At 50.6% G+C, this 13001-nt stretch overlaps 1 protein-coding gene across 1 annotated transcript in view; it reads right to left on the bottom strand.

Moving 5' to 3' along the window:
• Nucleotides 1-13001, bottom strand: part of EFCAB6 (EF-hand calcium binding domain 6) — a 234631-nt gene that overhangs the window by 186984 nt on the left and 34646 nt on the right. Inside the window, 1 exon segment of the mRNA XM_007454091.1 lies at nucleotides 679-815. Within this exon segment, the coding sequence (XP_007454153.1) occupies nucleotides 679-815 (137 nt within the window).

Genomic DNA, 13001 nt, shown 5'->3' with positions numbered 1-13001 from the left:
CTTCATTTCAATCCTCAGTTAGCCACAGAATCCAAGCATTTGGCTTTTCTGAACGATCTGGAGTTTACTGGAGGCTCAAAAAAAAGTCTGTGCAGGCTTCCACACACTGCCCTCGAGTCAGGAGCAGGTGGCGGCTTTCAAACGCCGAGAAGCAGCTAACGTCCCCCTGCTGCAATGCCCACCCCAAACTCAGCAACGAAGTCCTCAAAGGAAAATTAAGCTTCTGTTATTATGTCAGGATGGAGAGCCAACAGGGAGCACATCAACCAATGAATAAATCCTGAAAATTTTCATTCTTCTCCTAACCCCGGGCTTTGAGTAAAAGTCAGCTGTGAACTGGAAACCCATGGGGTGGTGGGCGAGGTCCCAGGCAGGCAAAGAGAGACCACTGGTGATGGATGACTTAAATCATCGAGATGCGTTCAAAGCTGCAGGCCAGATGACTCTCACCGGCGGGGACTGGAGGAATTAGAACCGTTAGCTCTCACTTTGGAGAATTCGTGGAGAGCTTCACGAACATGGGAGAAATGCAGATTGAGGACCTCTTTTAAAAACAGTCAAGACAGAGAAGGCAGGAGGGAAGGACGCTGCCTGGATCCAGTGAACCCAACAGGTCCCATTTTGAAATTGGCTGTAAGTCCTACTGAGCAATCTCTCACCATACCTTCGTTTACTTACTTTTTGTATTCATCATCTTTCATCTTCAAAGAGAAGGTCTCCAGAACCCTCCTCAGCGCATGTGGTTGGACCAGACCCGTCCTGTTAACATCAATGAGCTTAAGGGCTTTGATAACAGTTTTAATGTTTTTGAAAATCTGTGTATAAAAAGAGATTTAGGAAAAGTCAAAAGATCCAGCGTTAAAAATCAAGATGGTAATAATAAAAGTGAACGTGTTTAAATACTTCTTGTAAAATAAAATGTTTTCAAAGACTCACAGTCGTAGGTATTGCAAATTGACACATATCTATGGAAAAAAGGACACTTTACATTTCTTGAATGTTTTCAAAGCAATTTTCTCTGTAAATGGTCTTAGTAAGTTTAAAAAAAAAGAACTTTTTCTGATGTAAAGCAGTAAGTCTCATACACAATTCATTGCATTTTAGAGCCATATGAAAAATCTTTTTTGTTAATTGATACTTTAAAACCATAATTCTGGCATAGCTGGATTTGGACAATTTTTATTTTTCATAGCCATATGCAAACCATTTTTACTAAGAGCTGAAAAATATGAGTGTATATTTCAACCCCTCTGAATTTTTAAAAGATATTACAGAAAAGTTTTAGAGTGATCTTTCCCAAATTCAGCAAATGCATATTTATTGGGCACACAGACCTGAAAGGCATTTGGTTAGGTCCCGTGGAGACGCGGGGCCGTGTGCCTGCCCTGAGCCACTTCTATGTAAAGGAGAGAAACATCCGCCAGGGCCCACCCGTGCCAAGCACAGAGCCCTGTGACTGCACTCTCCCGAGCCACACGAAGGACGTACCGTTTCCCCACTTTTAGATAAAACCGAGGGTCGGGGAGGCCACATGAGTTGCCCATCATCACCTGGTTAGACGATAATGATGCTGGGGTTCAAACTCAAGCCCACCCCCAAAGTGCACCTCCCGCAGAGCAGATAAGGCATGTAAATAAATATTCACCAAGATAGGAACCATGGGAACAAGAGCCAAACACCAGAGACAGACAAGCGAGGAGCTGTGGGTCTTCACACAAGAGAACAACACTTCCAGCGGAGCCACCTGGGAGGCTTCCTGCAGGAGGTGGCATCTGAGCCAGGAGGGGGCCGGGGCAGGACAGGAGACGAAGGCACTGAGTACAGCTGGGCGTGTAGGGGGTTGTGGAGGAAGGGTGATGAACGTCTGGTATGGCCGGATCCTGGGAGGTCTGACTCTGCATCCTGTACTAGATCACATCCAAGTCCAGCCCAGACTCGGAAGGAAATTAGTGCACCTTAAGGAAGGAGTTTAGGGAAGACTCTAAGATGAACAGGCTTTTTCCTAGTTTCCTCAACGCCTCCTCTGACGGGTCCCTACACTGTCTCTGACCTGAAGGAGCCTCCTGCCAGCCCCCTCCCAGGGTGGCCATCTTAGGGATCACGCAGGAGGAACCACTGAGCTGGCCTCTGCCCCAGCTCCTCCCAGCTGGGTCATCTGCGGCCCTCCTGCCTCTGCCCCCCGGGGCCCCCGGGGACGTTAGCTGGCCTCTGACTCAGCTCCTGTCCTCCTCCCGTCCAGAGGTCACCTGCCTGCTCAAACTCACGCCTCGTCACCACTAACTGCCACTCTCCAAAACGAAGCCCCACGTCCAACACCCCCCATCTTTCAGCCCGAACCCCAACACCCTTCGCCCCTCCGGAACCCCGCCTGCTGGTCCCTCTCCTTCGCACGCCTCCCCACGGCCCATTTTTACAGTGACCCGGTGGCTGTGTGCTTGACCGTCACCTCCCTCCTCCTGCCTCCCAGGTCTTGGCTAGACCCTAACCCTGGTCAGATGCAACTCACCCCCTCTTCCAAGCGCCTGATGCGGCCGGAGAGGACGGGCCATCGAACACTCCCCTGGGTCCCCTCACTCAAGAGCATCAACCCTGCCAGCAGGCGCGCGTGGTGATGCTCGCCTGGGCGGTCCGCTCACCCACCACCGGGCACCTTTCCCACCTTCTCCGCTCTCCGCCTCCCTTCCCACCCCACCTCCTTCCTCTCCGCCGATAACCGTCCTCCTCACTTGCAGAGAAACCAGAAGCAACTGGATGGCAAGGCCATCCGCACCCGGCCACCCGGCCACCCGGCCACCGGCCTCCAGTCCTGCACCGGGCCACCGCGGCTCTCGCGCCCATCAGGAACTCCTCGTGCCCCGCTGTGCCCAGCTCTGAGCTCGTGTCCACGATGACGAACCATCTGAGAGGTGAGCCCTCCCTCCTCGCCCCGCCTCGCCCCTGCCCCCAGCCACTCCTTCCCTTTTGCAGAAATCCCCCCTCGAAAGCTGTCTGTGCGTCCTGTCTCCAGCCTGTCTCCCCACACACCCGATCAGTTCTGTGCACACCACTGCACAGAAACTGTGACTTTGTCAGGGCGACCTTGCCAGGCCCGGCGGCTCCTGGGCGCCCATCTTGCTGTCTCCGCAGCAGCCCTCCTCCCAGCTCACCGCCCCTTCTTCCTGGACGTACGCCTCCCCCCGGCTTCCACACTCTTGCCCCGGGTTCTCCTCGGCTTTCTGGCTCGGGCTTGGCCTGGTCCCTGCCGGTCCCTCCTCATCCCCCGGCCTCTGAGCTCTGGGCACCTGCGGACTTGGGCCTCGGGTCTCCTGGCTTGTCTAAGCACACTGCCTCCCGGGCGGCCCAGGCCTGTAACCTTAATGAGCAGCTGATGCCTCTCAGTGTCTGTCTCCAGCCCTGGCTGCTTCTCGGAGCCCCAGTCAGGACGTCCAGCTCTAGAGGCCAGCAGACGCCCAGCTTCGCCCCGTCCCACCGTGGCCGGGCCTTCCCGCCAGATTCTTCGCTCACGTCCCACGTCCAGGCCAGCCCAAGAGCCCAGCGGCCTTCCCTTCAGAACGTTTCCAGAACCCAGCCCAGTCTCTCCGCCTCACACCCTACTTGGCTGGGCTGGTGCGACGGCTTCCCACTCGGGCCCCCAGTGTCCACACCCGACCCCACAGCCGAGGCTCCAGCAGCAGCCAGGGCTCTGTGTAGCTAAGGCTGAGTACGCCGTCCAGTCGCTCTCGTCCCCTCCAGGTCAAAGGCCAGAGGCCCGCAGACCGGCTCCTGCCGGCTCTCCATCCCCCCAGCCGCCCGCTGGCTCATTGCCTTCGGGCCACGAAACGGTCTCTCTGCTTCTCGTGAGCGCCAGCCAGGCCCCTCCTGCCTCAAGGCCTTTGCATTTGCTGCTCCTTCGGTCTGGAAATTTCTTCCCCAGACACCCACTGGCTCTGCCCTCACTTCCCGCAGGTCTTGGCCCAGATGTCACCTGATCCAAAAGGCCTGTCCTGATCCCACCGGCAGCACTCATCTTCCGCAGGGTACTTCTCACCGACGAATTTAAGGCTCGTCTTTACTGCCTGTCTCCCCCTCTGGCAAGTGTGCTCCCTGAGAGCGGGCTCTGTTCACTGCTTCGCGCTGGGGTCCAGAACAGCCTCTGGCAGAGTGCACATGCTCAGGAAGCATGTGCTTGCATCAGTGAAGGAATGACTCCATCTTCTTTTCACCTGCCTGGAAAAAAGCCACACTCTGAGGAAGCCTTGTTATATGCTGACGAACACACACCTCCTCGGGGCCTATCCTGAATGTAACAATGATTACTATTCAATGTAATAAAGATTACAATAATAGGATAATTGAACAAATGTGAATTGGATGTTTGCAAGGCCCTGTGCTGAACTGTATACACATCCCCCACTTCCACCGACTAGAGAGCATTGGCTGAAACGAGCTTAATATTCAAAACCAGGAAGACCAAGCAAGGAAGAGCCGGGAGAGCATCAGCTGGAGCGAAACCGCTCGTGCACGTCCACCCTCAGCTCCACCACTTTGTCTAAAAGCACAGGGCCCCAGCCACAGAGAGCGCTTGTGCCCGTGGCCAAAAAAAACCCCTCGGTACCTCGTCTGCTGCCAAACCCTGATTCACCTCTTCTGGGAGCACATGAGGCGATGCGCTTTTTTAAAACCCAAAGTAACCCAGATGGACCCAGCGTGGAAAGCAGGGAAGCAGCAAATCTGGCACAGAACTCACACCCACCAGAGGTATGTCTCCAAGTTTCTTATCATTTGTCAGACTGAAGTTTGGCAAGATCTAGATGGAGCTGCAGATGGTGAGGCTTATCAGAGCCACCAGAGTTAGGGCCGTGGTGTGAAGACTTGTCTTGTCCCACCCAGTGATGGGAAAGAAGAAAAACACAAAGGAGTAAAAGGACCTGCCCCTGCCTCGCCCCGCTTCCCTCTCCCTTGAATAAGGGAGAAGAGGTGGGAGAGGAAACGCAGAGAGAGAAATCGGGATGGTGTGGGCAGCATCCGGCTCCTCTCTGGGCCAGCCCGACGTCCGCCATTTGGCTCCAACTGGGACACGTGTGCGTTAAGAGCCACCGGCTCTGAGCCTCCTGTTCCTTCCACCCCAGCCCCAGCTCTCACCCCCCAAGGCCCTGGGCTCCAGATACACTGAGCTCCCTCGCTTCCCAAGCCCTCCGGGGTCTCTTCACCACGCCCAGAGCCCTGGACGATCTGACCCCCACCACCTCCTGACCTCACCCGCCAAGTCCCCTGGCCCTTTCCTGCTCCAGCCACACAGGCCTCCCTGCGCGTTCTCACACACACCAGGCGCGCTCAGCCATCAAGGCTTCTGCACGTCTGGCTCCCTCCGCTGGACGGCTCCCTGAGGCCCTCATTCAGGTCTCGGTCATGTGCCACCTGCCCCGAGAGGCCTTCCCGATGACCTGCACAAAAACGCACCCTCGTCCCTTTTCTCCTTCGCGTTCACCCACACCTGCACATTTCATATTTCTGTCTCTGTTTATTGTCTTTCTTCTTCCTTTGAAATGTAAATGCCACGGAAGGGGATTTGGTTTCATTTGCTGCTGTATCCTTAGGCTCACGACAGTCCTTGGACAAACTGGATGCTCATAAATATTTGCACAGTGAGTTTACAGCCGTGTTGCTGCCCAAACGCCTTCCCGTCGGCTCCGGGGCAGGAGCTGGCACCGTCTCTCCTGCTCTTCTGACTGCACTTCCATCCCGACACTGGCCCCCTGACCTCCATCTTGACATTTTGGTGAATTCCTGCCTGAAAGTGGTACCCAGCTCCTCCCCTGCAGGAGGGGACCTCCCTACTCCCTGCCTGGCCTCTGCTCTCCAGGACCTCCATCCCCCTTCACTTCCCCACTGCTTCTCGGGAGGAGGGCTCAGAGAGGGCCAAATCCACGGAGAGAGGAGAAATGCTTCAGAGCTCACGGGAGGAAAGGGGCCTCCTCCCAAATCCAGCTTCTCAGAAAGGAAGCGTGGTCTTGCCCTGTGAGGGCCCAGAGACCAGCTTGAGAAAGGTGCTCTCCTGTCCCCGCTCCAGCGCCTGTGGTGGCCGAGCTCCCTTTCCTGCGTTCCAGGTGAAGCAAACTCCTGCCTGCTGCCTGTTTTTATATGCCTGCAAACTGAGAATGGTTTTTACATTTTTAAACGGTTGAAAAAAATCAAAAGAAGGATATTTTGTGACGCGTGAAAGTAATCTGAGTTTCAAATTTCAGGATCCAAAAGTAAATTTTATTGGCGCCCAGCCACACCCCGTTCATTTATGTAAATGAGTTGCCTCGGGCTGCTTCCCCTACAGGGGCAGAGCTGAGTAGTCCCGCCCAGCAGTCCGGCCAGCCAAAATACAAATATTTACCATCTTCACAGAAAAAGTTCACAACCCCTGTTCCACTCCCTCCCATGCAACCCAAGACATCTGAGTGGGTGGTAGGTGTCAGGCAGCTTCAGGTGCACAAACACAGAAGCAATGAGGATTTTAAAAGAAAACCAAAACAATAGCTAATTATGACGTTAAGGCTCGAGAGCCAGGAAATGGCCTGAGGCCCTCTGAAGACCTGCCCTCAAGTCTTCTCTTCCCTGCCACCTGCCCCAGACCCAGTCCCCGCTCCATCCTCGGCAGCCAGGGGCCCAGACAGGAGACGCTTCCCCCCACCCATGCTCTGAGCCCTGCGCCAGGCTTAGGAGTGCGCCACCCTGCCCGGCCCCCTGCTAGCCCCCCCCCCCAGCTCCCTGTTGCACCCCAGGCCCCCACGGCCCCCAGGCGCCCCCTGCAGCACCACAGACCCTGCGAGAAGGGCAGCATCTGACCCTCTCCTTGTCCTCAGAGCCGTGGGAGTCATCTGGGGAGATGACTGAGCCCTGGGGATGATTCAGAACCAAGCAATGCAGGGAAGCGAACCACACTGAAGATGCATTAAAAGGTTCGCTTCTTCCATCTGGACAGCAGGGCTAGGAAAAAGCAGGACAGAAAGCCTAAAAGTTCTGAAGTATGGCTACATAAACCAGGACTCGTTCACCTAACATTTCAAGAAAAGGAAAAAAAGCCCCATTTCACACAGGAGTACAAAAGGAGGAAGTGATTACTGAAAAGGAAGTGATAGGAGCAAAATTAAATTAAAACTTTCCCCAAAAGATTTAGATGAATTCATGGAGGGCAGACTCACAAGTGTTGCTACATGGAGCAGAGAATATCTGTCCTGAAGAGTAAAGCCAGGGAGGGAGTAGGGAACAGAAACCTCCGCCAGATACAGAAAACTACAGAAAGAACCCCCGGCTGCCATCGTTTGGGTAACCTTGGAACAGTGACCTGACTCTTCCTAACTTCAGTTTCCTCATCTGTGAAATGGGAATGAAGAAGGGCACTGTATCAGCGTGTGCAGGTAAAATGAGCTCACGTGGACTTCCCTGGCAGCGCAGTGGTTAAGAATCCGCCTGCCAATGCAGGGGACACTGGTTCAGTCCTTGGTCTGGGAAGATACTACATGCCGCAGAGCAACTAAGCCCATGCGCCACAACTACTGAGCCTGCGCTCTAGAGCCCGCGAGCCATAACTACTGAGCCGGTGTGCCACAACTACTGAAGCCCGTACGCCTAGAGCCTGTGCTCCACAACAAGAGAAGCCACCACAATGAGAAGCCCGCGCACCGCAACGAAGAGTAGCCCCTGCTCACCGCAACTAGAGAAAGCCTGCGCGCAGCAACGAAGACCCAACGCAGCCAAAAATAAAATATAAATAAATAAATAAATTTATAAGAAAGAAAGAAAGAAAAATGGGTCGATATAGTAGAATTTCATCAAAATTCATTAAAAAAAAAGAAATGAGCTCACGTGTGCAGGTACCTCCCAGGGAACATATTCAATAGATGGTGGTCTGATAGGAACTGCTGATCAGGACCAAAGGCTGAGGACAGAGACATAAATAGCCAGATAACCACACACACATGCTGGAGAATAGTAACTGGCAGAACCAGCACTAACCCCCCCACACCAGCCAGCTCCTCCACCTCTTTCAGAAAGTCTTGAGTGGACAGGAGTCCAGGGCCTGGATCAACGAATAAGTGTTAAGTGGATGAATGTATGCATGGATGGATGATGATGGATGGATGGATAGATAGACAGATGATGGATGGACAAATGGACAGAAGGAAGGATGGATGGAGGGATAGATGGATGCATGCATGCATGGATAAGTGATAGATGGGTGAACAGATGGATGGATGGACAGATGGATGCATGGGTGATTGCAGCATTCATGGGGAAGAAGCTTGGGTGAGCCAATGAAATCCTTGTACAGACAGGACTGGTGCCTGCAGAACGGCAGATAGGCATGTCATTTCTGTGGACACAGTGATCTGCTCTACACCTTCCTGGGGGAAGAAACTGAGAATTGAACAGAAATAGCAGAGCAGGAGGGGAAGATTAGAGTGGTCTACATGCCTATTGTTGGCATGGACAGGACATGTGAATTTTCCATGAGTTAAGTGGAGAACAAGAAAGGTAGAAGGCTAACAACGAAGTATCAGAAAGAGAAACTAAGGAAACAACCCCACTTACCATCACATCAAGAAGAATAAAATACCTAGGAATAAACCTATCTCAGGAGGCAAAAGACCTGTACTCCAAAAACTATAAGACACTGATGAAAGAAATTGAAGATGACACAAACAGATGGAAAGATATACCATGTTCTTGGATTGGAAGAAGCAATATTGTTAAAATGACCATACTACCCAAGGCAATCTACAGATTCAATGCAATCCCTATCAAAATACCAATGGCATTTTTCACAGAACTAGAACAAATAATTTTAAAATTTGTATGGAAACACAAATGACCCTCAATCAGTCTTGAGAAAGAAGAACAGAACTGGAGGAATCATACGCCCAGACTTCAGACTATACTACAAAGCTACAGTAATCAAAACAGTATGGTACCGACACAAAAACAGACTGATAGATCAATGGAACAGGAGAGAGAGCCCTGAAATAAACCCACACACTTATGGTCAATCTATGACGAAAGAGGCAAGAATATACAGTGGAGAAAAGACTGTCTCTTCAATAAGTGGTGCTGGGAAAAGTGGACAGTTACATTTAAAAGAATGAAATTAGAACATTCTCTAACACCATATACAAAAATAAACTCAAAATAGATTAAAGACCTAAATGTAAGACTGGATGCTATAAAACTTCTTGAGGAAATCATAGGCAGAACACTCACTGACATAAATTTCAGCAATATTTTTTGGATCCATCTCCTAAAGCAAAGGAAATAAAAGCAAAAATAAACAATTGGGACCTAATTAAACTTAAAAGCTTTTGCACAGCAAAGGAAACCATCAACAAAACAAAAAGACAACCTACTGAATGGGAGAAAATATTTTCAAATGATATGACTGGTAAGGGATTAATATCCAACATACATAAACAGCTCATACAGCTCAACATCAAAAAAACAAACAACCCGATTAAAAAATGGGCAGAAGAATTGAGTAGGCATTTTTCCAAAGAGGAAATGCAGATGGCCAACAGGCACATAAAAAGATGCTCAACATCGCTAATCAGCAGGGAAATGCAAATCAAACCCACAATGAGAAATCACCTCACACCTGTCAGAATGGCTATCATGAAAAAGAACACAAATAAAAAATGTTGGTGAGGATGTGGAGAAAAGTGAACTCTCCCATTGTTGGTGGGAATGTAAATTGGTGCACTATGGAAAACAGTATGGAGGTTTCTCAAAAAAAAAAAAAAAAGAAAGAAAGAAATAGAGCTGCCATATGACACAGTAATTCCATTCCTTGGTATATAACCCAAAAAACCCAAAACACTAATTTGAAAAGATACACGCACCCCAATGTTCACAGCAGCATTATTTATAATTGCCAAGATATGGAAGGAACCTAAGTATCCATCAACAGATAAGTGGCTAAAGAAGGTGTGGTATATACAATATATACAATGTATATTGTATATACATTGTATATACAATGTATATACAATGTATATACAATATACAACTCAGCCATTAAAAAGAACGAAATTTTGCCATCTGCAGCAACATGGACGGATTTGGAGGGCATTATGCTAAGTGAAATAAGTCAAATAGAGAAAGACAAATACTGTACGATATCACTTACATGTGGAATCTAAAAAATACAACAAACTAGTGAATATAGCAAAAAAGCAGCAGACTCACAGATATAGAGAACGAACTAGTGGTTACCAGTGGGGAGAGGGGAGGGGCAACACAGGGGTAGGGGAATGGGAGGTACAAACTATTGGGTGTAAGAGAGGCTCAAGGACATACTGTACAACACAGGAAAATAGCCAATATTTTGTAATAACTATAAATAGAAAGTAACCTTTAAAATTTGTATTGAAAATTTTCTTCAAAAGAAAAAGAAAGGCAGAAGGCTTGAGCTGTCCTGCTCCCAGGGCTGCTTCTCAAGTGAGGGGACAACACACAGCACGAGAAGGCGAGGTGGACCACCGGCAGGAGGGCTGAGGAGGTGCAGGGGGATTAGGCCAGAGCTGCTCATCACCAGAAAACCACAGAGTTCGGAGGCCCCCAAAGCACTGTCCTAGTAACTCCCCATGTGCCCCACGAGAGCAGCCTTTACCTGCTCCCCACAGAGGACACCAGTGAAGGGAGAAGGCGGCCAGCTCCCCTTCTTCAGCCCTCATCACGGATCCCACGAACCGGGGAGGAAGGAAGCAGGAGGAGGGAGAGAGTCGCCGATGAGCTGGCAGCCCCCCTGGCCCTCCCTCTCCCCCCGGGGCCTGTGGAGCTGGGAGGAGGGAGGAGCGGCCAGCTGAGCTGCATCTGAGCTCCGGGTTTAAAACTGGACTAGTCTACGCTGGGCTTGGTATACCTGCACGTGGCCAGAGAGCCGTGGGATCTGCTAAGACAGCCTTCGGGGACGAGGAAGGCAGGGGCGCCCACGCCTGCGTAAGAAGCAAAGAATCAAACGGCTTCATATCTGTACCCCACTGAGTTCAGATGGCTCAATAAACTGCTAACAGTGGATGTAATTCTTACTCTATAGCTCTTTGTTTAAAATTCTTTTTATAGCACTGGGAGCTCCAGGAAGGAAAGCTGTGAACCCAAATAAACATGACCACCCAGACTTGAAAGGAGGTGAGAAAAGGCCTAAGGTTTCCTCCCTGGAGCCCAGAACTCCCCCTCTCCAGGCCTGGCTCTTGTGGGGCCCCTCCCGGGGGGAAGGCAAACCTTCCTCGGGCCAGAGAGCAACCTGCACCGTGCTATCCAAATTAGCTCCTGATTCGCTGTTTTCTGTTCCCTCCTCACCTGGAGCCACCTTCCTCACCTGGTTTCTAGCAGCAGGGGGTCGGGGACGGCAGCCCACCCGCCTGCCTGCGGACTGAGACGCGGGGGAGGGGGCCTCTGGCCGCCCCTCTGTCTTGGCTCCGCAGCAAAACACAGGGTTCGGCAGCCACTGCTGTCAGTCTGGCACCTTTCTGTCACCACGACTAAACTCATTTTAAATTTAAGGAGTACATTTTAAAAACTGAAGCCAAGAAAAAGGATTTCTCTTACAATAAACACATCAATGCTCATTTCCCTTATTATTCTACTTTTGGTTATTTCGTATAAAATCTTTAATTAAAGTTTTTCTTTGAAATTGTCATTATCAACCCAGAAGAAAGAAAGGGGGAGAAAAAGAACAACACAGCTGTGCAGATATGAAGCACTATTCAGGACTAAATGAACTGGAACAGAATAAGTAGCCTGACTGTTACGTTCCTGGTTTTGGCTCTGTATTCTCAACAGCAGTCTAACTTGTCACTTTATATCGATTCCATCTGTTTACACTGCAGAGTATTGGCTTCCTACCGTGAACATTTCCTATTTACCAGCTGGTAGAGATGGTCCAAACCAGATAGGAAAAAATTAGACTACATTCAGAACCTCATAAACACAAACTTTCAATCTGGGGACGCCGTGTGGAAGGAGCGGAGCTGGCGCTGCTCCCCTTTCACAAAGGGGCTGACTTCCGCTCCCGGCTCCGGTGCTGATCCCCCAGGCCGAGGAGTAGGCATTGAAGCATTGAACAGATGCAAACCCTGCCTTTACCACAGATTGAATAAGCTCACATAAAAAGACATCTAACGGAGACGCACGAAAACAGAGAAACAGGGAGCAGACTAAAAAAGAGCTACAGCAACCTAAAAGTCATAGTTGCTATGACAGCAAAAATCCAAAAATCTGATTTGGGGTTTCCTTGCAGCCACAGTGAAAAGGGAAACTTCCTGTTCTATACACCACAGGCCACATGTACCTCTCCCTACATTTGACTTTCATTTTTAAAATGCCCACCTGCCACAAGTAGCTTAAAGTCGTCTAATAAGAAATTGTAGCTACTCACTGAACTTCTGACACAGCTATGAAAATAAGCCCCAAGTCTAAATACCTAGGGCTTTAAAAAGGCTGCCAAATCAAGGAGAAATATTTCCCATCTCTCCTTCTTTCTAACCTAGCCCACACTCATAGGATGGAAGCTCCTGCCCAGGCACCACAGGCCAAGAATATTGAGGCCCCTGTCACCCCGACCCCTGACCACTTATAGAACAGAGCTGCACACCAGGAGGGGCAAGCCGATCCCCTCCCAGGAACTCCATGGCATCCCTCACACAGCAGAGGCGCTCAGCAAATGCAGGCTGACGGTGATGGTGAGGGGCTGACTACTTCCAGGGCCTGGGGACAGGAACCCCTGATTCCAGCTGCTCTCCCATCAGGTGCTTCCATTACTCTGCTGACGCCACCTCCTAAATTCCTCCTGTCTCGTGTCATCATCCCCTATCAGAAGCCTTCAATGAACTGCCACCATCAGCACCACCCTTTGCCCCACGCTTTAGGGTTAATGCCTCCACCTTCTTCTGCAGCCTGCATTTCAAAATGGCTCTGTCCCGGGGCTTCCCAGGTGGCGCAGTGGTTGGGAGTCCGCCTGCCGATGCAGGGGACACGGGGTC

This window comes from Lipotes vexillifer, unplaced genomic scaffold (assembly GCF_000442215.2).
Source record: "Lipotes vexillifer unplaced genomic scaffold, Lipotes_vexillifer_v1.1 scaffold382, whole genome shotgun sequence".
Taxonomy (NCBI): Eukaryota; Metazoa; Chordata; class Mammalia; order Artiodactyla; family Lipotidae; genus Lipotes; species Lipotes vexillifer.
The sequence above is the reverse complement of the archived record's forward strand: the minus strand, read 5'-3'. Positions and strand labels throughout refer to the sequence as shown.